Source organism: Nelumbo lutea, chromosome 7 (genome assembly GCF_056320005.1).
Source record: "Nelumbo lutea isolate HS-2025 chromosome 7, American lotus-T2T, whole genome shotgun sequence".
NCBI classification, from domain to species: domain Eukaryota; kingdom Viridiplantae; phylum Streptophyta; class Magnoliopsida; order Proteales; family Nelumbonaceae; genus Nelumbo; species Nelumbo lutea.
Window position 1 is genome coordinate 29,152,617 of NC_142690.1, and position 17,717 is coordinate 29,170,333.

The 17,717-nt window shown below is 36.7% G+C and overlaps 1 protein-coding gene and 1 pseudogene across 7 annotated transcripts in view; both read left to right on the forward strand.

Moving 5' to 3' along the window:
• The first annotated feature begins 3,030 nt into the window (after window positions 1–3,030).
• On the forward strand, window positions 3,031–14,828 carry LOC148845913 (putative glycosyltransferase At5g25310; annotated as a pseudogene).
• LOC148845914 (Tetratricopeptide repeat (TPR)-like superfamily protein) overlaps window positions 8,755–17,717 on the forward strand; it is a 58,369-nt gene continuing 49,406 nt past the window's right edge. For all 7 annotated transcript variants that reach the window (XM_088953224.1, XM_088953227.1, XM_088953222.1 and 4 more), the window contains exon 1: window positions 8,755–11,543. In XM_088953224.1, coding sequence (XP_088809350.1) covers window positions 8,815–11,424 — 2,610 coding nt within the window. In that variant the 5' untranslated portion in view covers window positions 8,755–8,814 and the 3' untranslated portion in view covers window positions 11,425–11,543. The remainder of the gene's footprint in view (window positions 11,544–17,717) is intronic.

Genomic DNA, 17,717 nt, shown 5'->3' on the forward strand with positions numbered 1-17,717 from the left:
CTAAAGCCAAAATACAGTTGAGCCCAAAAAACAGAGCTTCTATTCACCCCTTGTCTGGTTCATCCATTTGCTAAGGAGTTTGCACTTCTCTTTATCCAAGCGCATCGGACTTCCATATCTTTTGTCATCCAGTTGTATTTCTTCTTTTCATTGTTGTAGCTTCATAGTCTTAATTTTCTTCTTTTTACCAATTCACTACAGTTTCAGAGTCTCCTTCTAAGATCAGCTTGTTTATGTTCAAGTCCTTAGCCGGCCTTTGAATTCCTTCCAAAGCTGCTTAAAATCTCAGTCCTTAATGAGTCGCCTATCCCAATTGGGCCAGAAAACATAGCCATCACAATCCCTCTTTCGACCCTCAAGACTCCCCCAATTCCGGAGGGTCCAGGATTTCCCATGTTGCTGCCATCAAAGTCCATCTTGGGAAAGCCAATAGGTGGAGGGGTCCAAACAAAATTTGTGACCCTCTTGGCTGGGGCTGAATCTACAATTTCCTTTTAATTCCTAGACAAATCATCAACTGAGAAACCATAGATATTAGGGAATTTCCTCCTTAAAAATTTCCATAGATTGGAAATATTTTCTTTCCAGGCAACATGCAATCATGTACAAATTGCAAATTAGAGATGATGGAATCACTACACTAGTAATTTCCTTTGCCCTAAGTGGAGATTTTTTCCACCACCCGTATGTTTAGCCATGTTCCGTGAAAAATCTGGAGAGTCCAAATTAACCGCCCAGTCATTTGAACTTTAAATAGATTACTCCAAGTGCTTCAAAGCAGCTGAACCAGTTTAGTGGTTCATGTATCAGTCAGTCAGTTGAAAGGGTTTTGCACTTTTCAGCCTCTTTGAGGGCCCATTTGGGAGAGCATCTAAGTGGATTCAGCAGTGTTGAATACTTCATGTAAGCCTGTTTTCAATTTTTTAACTTTTTTACTTCATGGCTTTCCAAACGCCGCTGTATGAAAATCCTCCCAAACGGTCACTGAATATTTCTTCAAATCAGCAGAACCAGCTTAATTGAATCTCAAGCCCTCCCGTTAGGCCAAGGACAGTAGGTCTTCAAGGATGTCATGATCAGTCTCTAAAGATTAAAGTTTTTTTGGTAAAACAGAAATTCATTCCATTAATTCAGAGCCAAGATTAAAGTTCATACAAGATTCATCAAAGGATAAAAGCTGACTTAAACAATCAAAAAGAGAAAACTAGGTTGGGGGGTGTTGAACCCACATACCTAATTGGGCTTTTGGACTAGCCAAAATACGAGCACCATTGTTTCTTGATCGATTAACATAGACCCAATTGACATTATCAAACTTAGCATGCTTCATGCAAAATGTCTTCATACAAAAATCAAATATCTGAATGCTTTTCAGGATTCTTGACTGTAAGTAAGAGATGAGTGTTTTATTGTCGCACTTCAAAGTAATAGATTTCACTCCAACCCTTTTTGCTAATTGGATACCCAGTAAGATAGCTTAAGCTTCAGAAAAGAACTGCTGATCTTGGAATATCAACTGTTGCTTGAGCTGCAATATAGCAGAGCATGATTTGTGCTCTCATTTTCAAGCCCACAGAGAGGGCAACTGCTGTCAACATTCTGAATCCTCTTAGAGATATTATCAAGAACAGCTAATCCATTATGGAGTGCTTTCCAGAATAACATCTTAATCTTCGGTATGATATTTAAATGCCACAGAGTTTTCCATACAGGTCTATGCGCAGGACCATGAGGCAGAGCACTAACAAAAGACCTGAGGCAAATGAATTTTTTTAATTTGAGGCAAATGAATTTTTTTAATTTCAGAGAGCACAAGAGGGGGAAAGAGTTCTTGTAGGGCTTCTAAGTTCCAAGCTCTACCATTTTCCATGATCAGATTTGACACCCAGTTTTTACTGCATCCCAATTAAACCAAGCAAATTTTTTATTATGAAAACTGCTCTGAGCATACATTTATTTTTTAAATTCTTATAAGATCATATACCACAGATCTAGAATATTGCAGACAGTACCCACCAATGTTCTATAATTGGTGGGTACCTAGATCTGTTGCAAAAATAAAAACCTTTTTAGCACTATAAAAACATATTCGTTGGTTTCCCTTTTCCTACTAGCTTCTTCCGAGTTCCTACATTCCAAATGTTTTCCTCTTTTATTCTTGTCTGAACTGATCTTCCTTCCCTTCAAACCTCCTTCCAATAACCTGTTCTAAGAACTCGACAGAACCAAAGACAAGAAACCCAATCACTGACACCAAATAGAAGAGCTTCTAGGCCTTCATAACAATGGGAATAATGTCTTGTGGGTGGTCATTGGTTTTCCATCTGCTGTTGATTCTCTCATTCATAACAATTTTCATGACCATTTTTCATCACCTCAACCCTTCCTTGACCTTCTTCAATCCAAAATCCAATGACCTAGTTCAGCTGTAGACCCACCTTGCGAACTCTAAGTCTGTCCAGGTTGTTCTATCTGATAACTCGACTGGTTCATCTAACAAAGTGCTACAAACCGCTACTGTCATTGTTATAAGCCTGCAAATCACTCCCCTTTTCTCTCTTTACTCTATTCTGTTTTCCATTTTTCCGTTTTTTTATATTCTGAGGCAACGTAACAGAAGAAAAACAAGAGACTCACCAAGGCTGAACAACTTGAAGGAGGACTAGCTCGAGCCAGAGCTACAATCCGAAAAGTCGTTTCAACCAGAAACATTTCGTATGCCATCAATGACGATTTCATCTCGAGAGGAGATATATACCGTAATCCACACGAATTTTATCAGTAGGTTTCCACCTCAAGACCCCATTAGGCCCACTACTCCACCACCTCTTTGTGTTCTAAAAAGAATCAATTCTTCAATCCAATGCCAGCCATGGAGTGCTCTGTGCACGCAATTCCTAGCACTCATTAACTCCTTTTTTCTCATAGAACACAAAGTCTACTGCTAATTAATTCTCCTCTAATTAAGAACATTCAGAGAGACGATCATGATAATCTATTATGTTTGTCAATCACAGGAGCTACGTAGAGATGGAGAAGAGATTCAAGGTTTATGTGTACAAAGATGGGGACCCACCTTTATTCCATGATGGGCCATGCAAGAATATCTACACCATTGAAAAAGGAAGGTTCATACAAGAGATGGAGTTTGGGATGAATGGGTTCAGGACAAGAGATGCGCAACATACACACGTTTTCTTCTTGCCCTTTAGTGTGACCAAAATGGTTGCTTACATCTACCAACCTCTTAGCTATGATCTCTCTCCTCTCCAATGGTTTGTCTCTGGCTATCTAAGATCAATTTCGTCCAATTACCCTTGCTGAAACAGAACTCAAGGAGTTGATCACTTCATGCTTTCTTGCCATGATTGGGTAAGCCTCTCACTCTCTAAACCATGCGGTATGCTGTTACGGTTGTTCCTTGAATTCTTTGTATTGCTACCGCTTCATGAACCCGTTTCGTATTAAGTTGAGAAAAAAATCCAAAGGCATAGTGGTTTGTGGTGGAAGGGTAGGAGCGGGCCACAGTGATATGACCCGATCCATATTCAGCTTATTGGTTTGAACTGAATAGGAAAAGTATTGTATTTTGAGGGTTTTTCTCTTGTATATTTGGGTTATTGTCTTGTCAAAAAAGTCAAGAGACTTTGGGTGTATTTGGGGTTTAGGGTTTTATGTGAGTGAGGTGTGTGCACATTAATATTGTGTGATCCGATGTGGGATGAACCAAATATGTAGCAAATAAAATCCTGCCAATTAGACGAGACTGAGGTGGAAGGATAAAATTGTGCACCGAAGAGATCTGCAATCACAAAATGAATTAGAAACCCAATGAGATGATCCCCTGAAAGGCACTCCAATGCTCAAGTTAGTAGCAGGAGGATGAAGCCGGTTGGGCCGAGCTTTAGAGGGTGAGCTGGACCTAGACGAAGTAAGGTAGTTAGTGAGCTAGATCGTTGGGGGAGTTAAAAGTCCTTTACCTTGAGGGGGAGATGCCTTTAAATAGATGAGTGCCTGTATTGCAGTCAAACAGGTTCTTTACAGGGTTATCGGGATAAAGTCACCCACCAAAGTTCTTGAGAGACTCCGCCTTCCCCGGTGGGGACGCATCTCCTACTCTGCTTCCTTAAAGAGTCTTCGGTGGCATAGCTGCTTGGACAAACACTTCCATGGCCCGAAGACGACGTTGGCCATAGAAGTGACCACATGGCAACTTTGTCTAGTTAAGGTACCACTAGAACACACAACTTTGTATTCTTCTCCATTGTTGTTCTCATAGTAGACTTCTACTCCTGACATAGGCTATAAACCACATAAATTTTTGTATCCTCTCTATTTACTTCTCTTTATCTCTCTTTCATTTCTTTGGATGTCATTAAAATCTGCATTTCTGAGTTTTGCGCGACACCATGCTTAATATGGTTTGTGTCTACGCAGGGTCCTCATGTCTCGAAAGGCAACCCTTTTCTCTACAACACATCCATTCGGGTCTTGTGCAATGCCAATGCCTCTGAAGGGTTTGTCCCTGAGAAGGATGTCAGCCTCGTAGAGATCAACCTCTACGACGGTAACATCTCGCCCAAGCTCCTCTCACCCCAACCAGACGACACCTCAAGACCATATCTTGCATTCTTTGCCGGCGGTCTCCATGAATCCATATGACCTATGCTCCAGCAGTGGAAGAGCCAAGATGCAGACATCCAAGCATGGTTTCTAAAATCAATCCAGAGACGAACCGGTCAGGGGTTCAGTTATCGGGTCGAGCAGTCCAACCCCATTCTGACAAAAAAATTAAAAAAAATAGAAAACAGGCAAAACTGTTCGAACGCTTAATCGCCCAGGTCAACGGTTTGCTTACCAAAATCAACAGTTTTTTGAAAAATCCTAATTTTGAGAAAAAACAGAACCGATCACCTAACCAATTCCCAGTTTTTTCGATCCCACCGTCCAATCTAGTCTGATTTTAAAAACCATGCATTCAAGTATATAAATACCTACCAAAGGAGCTTGACTATCATACGTTCATGCTCCAGTCGAAGTTCTGCTTGTGCCCGAGTGGGAATGAGGTTGCTAGCCCAAGAATCGTCGAGGCCATCTACGCCGAGTGCGTGCTAGTCATCATATCGGATAATTACGTTTTGCCATTCAACGATGTATTACGGTGGGAACCGTTTAACGTCAAGGTCGAGGTGTCGGATATTCCAAGGTTGAAGAAGGTGTTGCAGGGAATTCCAAATGAAGAGTACACGAAGTTGAAGGAGTCCAATGGAATCATTGATTTGGCTCATATTTGTCTGAAAATTTTGCAATAACTTTATAAATGGATATTAATTGTTATAAATTTATTAATTTTTGGAAAATAAAACTTGTTAATTATTATTTTTATTAAAAATTAATGTTAAAACTAATATCTTTTATGAATTTTTAATTTTTTTATTAAATTTGCATTAATTAGTATTAAATTTTTTTATTAAGTTAGTAACATAATTAATTAACATATTATAATGGGTTGTTATAATGGTGGGTTGTCATAGTCATTTTTTCTTTTAATCTTCAATATTTAAACAACATGTAATAAGGAAACCAATCTAAGCAATCTCCACTAGAGTCAAATTCTTGGTTCCACTTGGTTCACCTTACAATCAAAATACAAAACTTAGTTGTTTGAATCAGATGAAAGATGAAACTCCACTACATTAAATTATTAGAAGTTGAAGTGCTTAATAGGAACAAAATTCTAAAGGAAACCATTGATAAGAAGCACATGACTGTATCATATTTTTATAACAGAGAGAGAGAGAGATTAGCTTCATGCATGCGGGAAACAATGTTAGAAGACATAACAGCCATTGCAAATATCTTAAGAACAACAAAAGCCAAACCCACCCACTATCACTGCCTCTACCGTTGACAATAAATTTCTTTTCCCCTACCTATGCACTTTTTTCTTGGGCTGGTAGCCATGATCTTTGTCTTGATCATGGATCATGGAACTTCACTATCTCCAGTGTGGTGTGATGGTAATTGCCCTCTTTAGTGGTATAAGCCTCTAAGCATCTTCGTTTTCTCTCCATGCGAGCCCGTGCCTGTAAATCAATCACCTTTGTCTACAATTTTTCCTTTTGTTATGAGATTGGATTAAAATATAGATAGTTTTCTTTAATTATGATACGTAGAGGATTAATGATTATTGAGATTGACAGAATGTTGTAGGCAGAATTGTTTGTGGATCACCATTTTTGCATTTTTTACATTTTCTTAGGAATGGATTGAGAATAGGAGCTTCCCACTTCTCACGTATTTGTAAAGAACTGTTGGTGAATGTGTGACACTTGTTATACATTACCACATGTCTGAGGAATTGGTTTTACCACATGTTATACTATTACTATAAATAGTATTAGCTACTATAAATAATATTAGTTAAGCTAATCTCAAGAAGCTACCAAATGAACTTCAACAAATAACTACTTGAATGACTACATGATTAATTGCAAGTTTGGCCTTTGTGTTTTTTCCATTGTTTTCAAAACTAGATCAGACCGGACGGTTGGACCGGAAAACCGAGAACTGGTCTATTTTTCTCCAAAATCGATTTTCCCCCAAAACCATTGATTTTAATCAACAAACCGCTAAACCAGCCGGCTAATCGTTTAAACGATTTTGATCATTTTCTAATTTTTTAATATTTTTTAATTTTTTTGTCAGCACGGACCGACCATCATCAGTTTGTTTTTAAAAAACCATGTTTTTTCCAAACATTTCTTTCCAGAAAAACTATATTAGGTCTTATCTTTCAAATCTTCCCACCAACTACCGATATGAGATATCAATTAATCTGCTCTCCTCATTGCCCAAATGAGCAGTAGCAGCTAGCCACCAATAAATGGGGTCTAATCTAAATGCATTTTTATTTTTACACCATTTTTTATCGGATGGGACAGGAATTTCACAGTTTTGATGATGATTACTTTTAATTAAAGGTTAATATTATTTTTAATCAGTAATAATGATGATCATTTTCTTATATTCTTAATAATAATTAGTATTCAATTATTGAGTATTTACTTTTTGAATGACAATAAGAGTATTTACCTTTTGTATTTTAGTAAAATTCAATTACAAATGGATGTGGGTTTGCGGGTGGAAACATGTCTAAACCAAAGAGTATTTCCTCTATTAGATGCCACACGTCTTACTACCCACTCTCACATTTTAAGATGCTAACAACTTTAACTCTTTTTAGGAGTGGATCCAGTTCTCTTTGAAAATAGAGGAAGATACTATTTATTGAAAATTTAGAAACATACTTTGTATTTAATATTTTATATTTTAAATATAATTTTTAATATAGAAATGTGGAAAACTTTCAATATTTCTTAGTCTAAATTGTTTTATATTATAAAATTTAATTTTTATTTTTTAACAATTGTGCTATAATTTTTAAAATTTAAATTTAATATTGAAGTTTATATCTTTTGAACCGATTTACCAAACCAATATAACCTGAGTGGGTTGGTTTTCACAAATGGTCAGTCGTTTCAACTGACCAACTCCCCAATTTGACCAAGTCAATTTGGTTGGTCAAACAACCTACAACCAACCAAACCAACTAATGAACACTCATAATTTCAGCTAAATTAATAGCTCATCTCTGATAAATAACAATAGTTTAATCTCAAATAGTTATTGAAAAATTATAGCAAAAATACACAATTACTAAAAATATATTGATAATGGAAAAAATGCAATAATTACTAATTTAATGTTTTAGAAGGTTTTAATTGGGAGAAAATCCTTTAAAACCTTGTTCACCCCTATAATTGGGCAACATCTTTCATATAAGGTGAATAAGGTGGGTTTGAATTCCTACTTTACTTCTCACTTATAAGATAAAAAAAATGGGGAAATTGTCTCAAACTCACCACGAGTTTTCAGCATTTCTATTAAACTCACCACAACTTTTCAAAATGCCTAAAACCCACCATGTCACTAACTTGACGTTAAATAGATTAATGGGTGTTAATATATTACCATTTTAACCTTTATAGAAAAAATAAAATATATACAAAATAAATTAAATGGTGTTAATATATTACCATTTTAATGTTTAGCCATGAAAAAAGGAAAAAGTTCAAAAAATATTTTCAAATATAAAATACATAAAAACATAGAAATTACAAAAAAATATAAAAAATTATAAAAATTGCAAACAAAATAAAAAATTTTCAAATTATAAAAACTTTAGAAATTGAAAAACAAAACCAGAAAAAAAAAATTGTAGAAAAAACACCAAAAATCATAGAAATACACAGAAATTGCAAATAACAAAAAATACAAGAAAATTTATAGATTGTAGAAAATAGAAAAATGTAAAAGAAACAAAAATAAAAAAAAATCGGAAGTTATAACAAAATACTAAAAAAGCAAAAAAACAAGAAAATTGAAAATTGAAAAAGACCATTTTTCCTATAGCTCACCATTCAAGGGTAATTTGATTATAAAAATTGTTATTTATGCTGATATGGACACCTTTGTTAAGAAGCATTAAGGGTGCACTACCGAAAGGTGAGTTTTGTTAAGAAGCATGTGGTGAGTTTTAAACATTTTAAAAAAATTGTGATGAATTTAATAGAAATGCTGAAAATTCATGCTGAATTTTAAACAATTTCCCCCAAAAAAAAACAACCGCCATGCATTTGCAGCGGTGCAAATAAAATTCGCCCCGCAACAAACGCAGCCAAAAGAGAAAATTTTGTCGCAAGCTATTCTATCTCTATAACATATCATTCTGAACTCCTCTTCTCAGTTACCATGGCATCAAAGCTAGGGAGAACCATAAACACCAGTAAGCTATTTCCTCCTAAAACCTTGAACCCTTGCCATCTGATTCCGTCTTTCGTTCATAAAAAGAAAATATCTATCAATGAACATTCTCCCTTCTTTCCCGAATCGAACATTTATACCGAATTCAGTAGACCGTACCATTCTTCTGAAGATGCTGTTTCTATTCATTCCGACTCTACCACAGTTGTAGAAGAACTTACTGCTATTTTCACCAACCAGCCGCTTCTCCGGACCAGTGAAGAGTTGACAACCCTCGGAACAAAATTAAACACAGAGACCGTAGAATCCGTCTTGAAAGGTCTAAAGAGTTGGAGAATTGCGTACGAGTTCTTCTCATGGGCTGCAGACCAAGATGGGTACAGACACAACTGTTACACATACAATGCTATGGCTTCAATCCTATCTCGGGCCAAACAGAGTGCCAAATTGAAAATCCTAGCGAGGGATATGGTTAATTCCCGCTGTCCTATGACCCCGGGGGCACTTGGGTTCTTAATCCGGTGTTTGGGTAGCCAGGGATTGGTAGACGAAGCTAACTACATTTTTGATCAGGTCAAGATGATGGGTCTTTGTTTTCCGAATAGTTACACATATAATTGTCTGCTGGAGGCTCTTTCTAAATCCACTTCTGTTGATTTGGTTGAAAAGAGGTTGAGGGAGATGCAGAATTCAGGATTTGATCCGGATAAGTTCACACTAACCCCAGTTTTGCGGGTGTACTGCAATGCTGGGAAGTTTGAAAAGGTTCTGGATGTTTTCAATCAGATCCGTGATCGAGGGTGGATAGATGGGCATATCTTTACTATCTTGATGATATCGTTCAGCAAGTGGGGTGAAGTAGATAAGGCTATGGAGTTGATTGAGAGAATGGAAGATCTCAATATTAGCCTGAACGAGAAAACATTATGTGTGTTGATTCATGGATTTGTGAGAGAGTCGAGAGTAGATAAGGCCCTGCACCTGTTTGATAAAATGCGGAAGTTGGGTTTTAAGCCGGATCTCCCACTTTATGATGTGCTAATCAGGGGACTTTGTCAGGAAAAAGAGCTTAGAAAGGCTTTAAATTTGTATATGGAGATGAAAGATTCTGGAATTCTTCCTGATGTTAGCATAATTTCAAAGCTTATTTCATCTTTATGTGGAGAAGGAGATCTGGCTTCAACGAAAATATTACTTGAGGAAGGGGAGCAAGCTTTGGATGCCAAAGCTCTCATTTTGCTATACAACACCTTATTAGATGGGCTTGTTAATCATGGTTTGGTAGATAAAGCTTATTTGCTTCTACGGGTCATGATGGGAGCAGAAAGTTTCAGTGAAGCTGTCAATGACCTAGTCAGCATTAAGAAAATAGTCAGCCCGGATTGTACTTCTTTTAGCATTGTTATTGATGGTTTTTGCAACATGGGGCAGTTAGATTCAGCCCTAAGACTATTTTGGGACATGATTCGAATGGGATGGAAAGGAAATGTCTTGTTATATAATAATTTGATCAATGAGCTGTGCAATGCAAATAGGGTAGAAGAAGGTTTTGAGCTTCTGAAGGAGATGAAGAAATCTGGGTTCAAGCCGACCCAATTTACACACAACTCTATATTTGGATGCTTTTGTAGAAGGGAAGATGTTTCTAGAGCCATTGACTTGGTTAGGGAGATGCGGGAAAATGGACATGAACCATGGATAAAATACTATTCCTTGTTAGTGAAACAACTATGTATACATGGCAAGGTAATTGAAGCGAGTGATTTTCTAAATAATATGGTTCAAGAAGGCTTCTTGCCTGAAATAATTGCTTACTCAATAGTTATGGATGGGTTTTTTAAGATTCAAGGAGTGGATAAAGCTACTAAATTATTCAGGGACATTTGTGGACGTGGGTATTGTCCTGATGTAATTGCTTATAACATTTTAATGAATGGGCTTTGCAAAGCTAGGAGAGTATCAGAGGCCCAGTACGTTCTGAATGAGATGTTAGAGAAGGGAGTTGTGCCCTCAGTAGTTACATACAACATATTAATCGATGGTTGGTGTAAGACACATGAGATTGACCAAGCCATCCTTTGCCTTTCTAAAATGGTTGAGAAAGCAAGGGAGCCGACTGTGGTTACTTACTCAACTTTGATAGATGGGTTGTGCAATGCTGGAAGACCAAATGATGCTCTCATACTTTGGAATGAAATGGTAAAGAAGGGGTGCTCTCCTAACAAGATTGCTTACACAGCTCTCATCCATGGTCTTATCAAGTGTAATAAGGCCGATATAGCAGTAGTCTTTTTCCATGAGATGAAAGAGAAGGAAATGAAACCTGATAGATTTGTCTATCTAGCATTAATAAATGATTTTGTCTCCAAAGGAAACTCAGTATTGGCTCTTGAGGTTTTAAAGGACATGGTTACAAATGAGAAGTTTCCTAGTCCGTTAGACAAGGACTATCCACTTTGCATCAGTGCTCTGCACAAGTTGTCTGAAGATGTTGTAACATCTTCAGATGTGAAGAATCTTATTGTACAGGGCCTCATTCCAACAATAGGCAATGTCTCTGACATGAATGTTAAAAGTGTGGTTGAACTTAGAGATTAACCTATTGGTGCTTTTTGTCTAGTCAGTCAGGCTGGTGAATTATTTCTAGCTTGAAGACTTTTGGATCATTGTTAGCGGTTCAAAAATGGAAATTATGCTCTTCCATCTCAAAAAGTGAGGTATGTCAGTCAGTTCCTGCTTATCTTTTCAACATTGATCTTATAGAGTTTGTGCATACACACACATAGTGTAAAAGTTTTTTCTCCCCAATGGGGAACGGTTACTTGCATTAATTGAAGAGATATAGAATACAATTATCAACCACCCAGAAATATGTGTTGACTCCATACTTTAATACAAAATTGCAGAACAGCCCAAAACAAATGCTCCTTAGAGGTCCCTTGCTTTGCCAAAGTGTCGGCTAATCCATTTACTGGTCTTCTAATCCACTTAAAAGATACCCCAATCTCCCTTGCTAAGCAGTAGATTTCCCTCACAAACTATCTATAAGCTATAAGTTCAGATCCCCAGACTATTTGTTTGCAACCAACCTATTACCAGCTTAGAATCTCTTCCACCTCAATTTGGTGAAGCCCCAACTGCTTGGCCAACCTTATACCTTGAAATTGGGTCAACATTTCTTCTCTTGGTGTGTCACCCACTCCTAATGGTCCTGAATATAGAGCTAGCAATCTGCTTCTCCATCTTTGAAAACTCCCCCAAATCCAGAAGGACCTAGTTGACCGGTAGAACTTCCATCAAAGTTCAACTTCACCCTTTGTTGTGCTGAAGGGGACCAAGTTTCCTGAGTAACATTCTTCAAAGAAGCAAACTGGCCACTACACTCCACCTTCCAAGTAACTCATCAACTGAGAAATCTTTGAAAAGTTCAATCGATTTCAGTCAATGAATAACCTTTATGGTTATGGAGTCAATGATTTCCTTAGATTTTTCCAAGATCTTGAAAAATTTTGTTACTCCTCTCGTCCCAAACTGACCAAATAACAATTGCTCTTGTTGCTCTCCACGTAATTCTTCCCTGTTTCTTTGATTGCCTAAAGAAACTAGGGTCAAAAAGAACTACCACATCTGAGGGAGGGGTCCCCCTTGCAACCAAAAAGGGAAGGGAACCAGGACCAAATAAAAGGTACAAAAGGATAGGAGATTAATACGTGTGACACTGTCTCATCAAACTTAAAGCAAAGGCTGTGGACATGAGGTGAAAGGCAGCAATTTGGCCTTCTTTTTTGAAGCATATCCATGGTGTTGATTTTTTGGAGCACCACCTCCTAGTAAAAAGCCTTGATTTTCAGTGGTACCATGCTGCACCAAACTTCTTTCATTAGAAAGGCTCCTATGAGGTTAGAAGAATGAAGAAGAATCCTTTAGAAAGAAGAACAAGTGAAAATACCAGAGGGAAAGCCGACCAAATTCTGCTATCCAAATAGGATTGATCCAAAAACATTGTACTTAGAAGAGAAATAAGTTTATCCACCTTCCACATTTTAAATTCCCTTAAACCTCTCTTTAACCCCAAACCCCAAGAATTTCCATTTCCATAGATAGAAGAGGTTACTTTTCCTTTGTTTAGGGAAAGGGAATATAGAGACAAGAATATTTTTTTTTTTTGATAAATGTAGAGACAAGAATCTATCCTTAAACAAAGTATCTCCAAACCAAACATCTTCCCAAAAGAGCATTTTTTTCCTTACACAAGCATTAAACCTGAAAAATGGAAGAAGGTAAGGAAAAATATCGTGGATAGCTTTCCAAGGAGAGGAATGAGTAGCCCTAGGGTTGAGTAAGGGTGTCAATGAACTGGTTTTGGATTGGACTCCATCCAGTCCAAAATCTATTTGGACGGATTGGATGGACCAACAAGACATATTGGATTGAACCAATCCGGTCCAAAATATTTATTAGATTGGATTGGACCTGGTCCATCCGTAACAACTTTATATTGGATTAGGTTGGATTAAGCCAATATCTGGTCCATTGATATAAGATAAGAATATATGTGTCAATGGATTGGGTTTGGATTGAAACCAATCTAAATCAAAATGAACTTGAACAGATTGGATGGTCCAGATATTGAATTGGACTGGTCCAAAATTGTCCAAAGCATTCATTGGATTGGATTGGACCTGGTCCATTTATAATGGACTCACATTGTACTGGATCGGATTGGACCAAATCCTGTCCAATTGACACCCCTAGGGTTGAGACCAACATCCCATCTGTTGTCTTCCAATCCATGAATGCTTACAATTACTTTATGACACAACCTATCCTGTTTCTAGGCCAATCTCCATAACCACTTCCCTAACAAAGCTAAAAAAATTCCTTGATCTGATATTTCCTAAACCTAGTCCCCTCCCCCAACTTCACCAAATGATCTTTCTTTGTATCTCCCGGTTCCCACAAGAAATCCCTCATTATCTTTTCTAGTTGATTAGCAACCTTAACATGAATCTTGAAAGTGGATAAGAAATGGACTGGCAAATTAGCTCGTTGGCTTGATTAGTATAATTCTTTCTACCCATAAGTGAAATATGAATTCTTTTCCAACCTCCAAGTCTCTTTTTAAATCTTTCCGGAAATGGATATTAGAAACTTCCGGATTGTAGGTTCTCCTCAAAGGTAGACCCAAATTCTATAAGGGCCAATCCCTATCCTCACACCCTAAATTCCTAGCAAGGTTTTTCATCTCTGTCTCCAACATATTAACTCCCACTACACAACTCTTGCCCCAATTTACCTTAAGATTTGAAACCCTTTCAAGTTTGGTCACTAACCTCTTCAAATTGATTAACTCCTTTGAGTCCCCATCCCACTAGACTTATAGGCTTGAAGTCCTTTGGGTGGCTTGCGTCCACTTTCTTGGGAATCAAGGTAATAAAAGTTGCATTGGCATCCGAATTAAATTTGCCTCTCTCAAAAAATTTAGGAAACACCTCCACAAGATCATTCTCAATTAGCTCCCAACAATCTTGATAAATGCCATTGTAAAACGTTTAGGATCTGGTGCTTTATCTCTCAATGGAAAAAGATTGCATCTTTTATTCCTTGGACCTCAGAGTTCTTTTCTAGGATCCAACAACTCTCTAGAACCAGCCCTCCATTCAAACTCACCTCACATTTCTCTTACTTTGTTAGGGCTATAATAGATGGTTTTGAAATGATCAACAAAAGCTTGTGTTGTGTCATCTTCCTTTGTTAGAACTGATCCATTCCATTCCACCTCGGAGATTAAGTTTTTCCTCTTCCTTCCAAAGTATGAAAAAAGCTTATGTTTCCATCACCTCTTAGTATCTCTTCCAATTCTTATTTTAGTCTCCATCTGTCTTCCCTCTCTTCCTCCCTTATTCTTCTTTCAGCTTCAGCGCCATTTATCTCCTCTAGTCTGTGAGCAATCCAACCATTTCTTTCCTCTAATATCCCAAAGACCTTGTTCCAAACCTTGATTCTAGCTTTCAAATTTTGAAGCTTCTTGCAGAACTTGTGCCCCTTCCATCTAAACTCTATCTGGTCCTCCTCCCAACATTCTTTCACTTTTGGTACAAAATCAGTATGATGTGCCCACATATTCTTGAATCTAAATGGGCTTGGGCCACTCCGTACTCTTTCTTGGGATAGTTTAATTGGGCAAAGGTCTGAAGTAGGTCTTGGTAAAGCTTTGTTTACCATGACCCTCCAACCAACCTCCCAGTCTGAGGAGAAAAGAAACCTATCTAATTCACAGAAAATTGGTATCTATTGAAAATTGGACCAAGTGAAATTTGCTTCTAATAAAGGCAACTCTCATAGCTCATAAGCTTCTGCAAATTGATTAAATTTTCTCATATAGTGTAAAAGTATGAATACTGAATTTAATATAGCAAGCTATTTTTGGTCAGTTCATTATAGAAAGGTTTGATGCTTTTAGTCATATTTACATTTTTTCCTTGAAGTTATATTTTAGGATTAAGTATGATAATGTAGTGTGAATAAACTGGTACAAAAATAATAGGGAAAGAAGGGTATAAGTAGGTCTTGGATTTGGAATGGGAATTCCCTTCCCAAAATCCTTTTTTATCTACTTTTCTTTATTTATTTGTTTTGATTTGTAACATGATCAAGTAAAATTTATTAATTGAAATCAAAGGACAATGGAAATACATAAGAAGGAAGAAAACAAGGAGATCAGAAATTTCATAAAGGAAAAAGAAAGAAAAAAAAAAAACTCTTTGGCCTAACAATATTCACTCCTAACTTTCAGTGATTCCATAAGACACATTTACCAGTTAGGGTTGAGCCTTACTACAACTTTCCCCTTTTACTTTTTCCATTTTGCTTGCTTATTACATTTTTTGTGTTCAGGTCTCCTAATGGTGGTGCTGGATTTTTTTTTTTTTTTTTTTGGAGCCAGGAGAATAAAAAAGGGACTGTTTAACCAATTGGGAAATGGTTTGTATCAGTAAAAAGTTGTAAGGTTAGAAATTTGGTATTTTAAGGAAAAATATTAACATCTTGGGGAAATGCACTTGAAGATTGAAGCCTTTCTGAGGAATGGACTTTTAACTAGTGACTAAGTGGAGGAGGCTTGTCAATATTGAAGTGAAGGAGCTCAATGTTGAGAAACTGTCAGGAAACACAAATTTTGTGTCGAAAAAGAATTCTTAGGACTTAAGTTGACTTACAAGAGGGATGGAATTGAATTGACCACATTTGAACAAGGAAACATTAACGGTAAAACAATAGCATTTTCACCAGTGGCAATGTGGAGAAGGCATCTAGCATTTGAAGAGAAGAATTTCATGGTGATGGAGAATGCAAACAATACGACAGTTACAATGAAGATTAGAAGGCAACCATTGTTATGATTGGAGAGGCTTGTATGGTTCAAAGATTTGCAGTCCGATGAAAGAGGAAAATATTTGAATCTATGAAGAAAAGAAGGAGAAGAGAAAGGGAAAGAGAGAAACAAGAGAATGAAAGAGTGCATTTGCCTAATTTCCCAAGTTACCTCATTGTTACTTAATACAGAAATAGAAAAATTACAATATTGCCCATAACACCTATTAAACGTATCTTTACACTCCCCCTCAAGTGGAGTATGGATTTTAAACATGCTAAACTTGCTGAGAATTTCAGTTAACTTTGATTTTACAATTCCCTTAACTGATTATTGGTGATTACAAAGGGCATGCAAATATCATGACCTTCAACCTTCTGCTTATTGAAATGATGATTGACCTCTATGTAGCTTTGTATGGATATATACTGGATAGGATTTTTAGCAATATTGATGGCAGCTTTGTTGTCACAAGATAACCTCATGGACTGATGCACTAGAATCGAAGAAGAGATCACAACTCTTCACAAGTCTGATTCCTCAATAGAATCAGTCCAAAGAATAAAAGAGAGAGTATAGTAATTGCAGCCTTTAATAAAAATCACAGCCTCTGACCTGCTCTAATACCATGTAAATATGGTTCAGACTTGAAAGAAATTGAGGAAAAAAAAAGAGAGAAGATGATTGTACTCAGCAGAGAAGAAAACCCCAGTTCTCCTGTTTGGTGGTGACTTCTAATTACCAAGTGCCACTAAGTGATCTAAAAGGTGTGCCAAGGCGCATTTCAAGGTCTGTGCCTGCCTAGGCCCAGGCACAGCCTCTTTGAAAAGGTGTATGCCTACTGTACCTTGCACCTCAGCTTAGATGTGCATTTCGGTAATTTTGTTCTTTTTGAAGCATGGTGTCTGGACCAAAGATAAGGAACCAGAATTAAAATTATAAACTACTTTTTTCTAAAGATTAAGAATTTAAAACCCTAATGTGAACTTGTTTGGGCTTGCCTCAAGGGCTTGGTACAAGGGCGGCTTGTAGAATTAGGAATGAAAGATGTTCAACATTACAATAACTTTTTGAAATAATGTGATTGGAAAAGAAATAAAGAGATTAAAAGTTTGACATGCTTGAATTGTTGAGTGCTTGAATGAATTTTATATGTTATGTTTGGTTTTATTATTATTTTTCCTCATTTTCATTTTGAATTTGTTTTACATGTTAATTTGAGCTAACAAATTTTGAAAACATTTTGTTGAAAATTGAAGTTTGCATTTTTAATTAATACTATTTTTAATGTTGATTTATTTTAAATTCTGTACTTTTTTTTTGCATTTTATTTATTTTTTAATTTTGTGCGATACTTGAAAAAAGGCACATGCCTTGCCTTGTGCTTTGAGTGCAAAAATCCCTTTCGCTTTTTCTGCACCTTGTGCTTGTAAAACACTAGTACCACTTAGGAAACTTCTGTGTATTTATATGTTACTAATCAAATTACATTTATATATTTACCCCTGTTTAATAATAA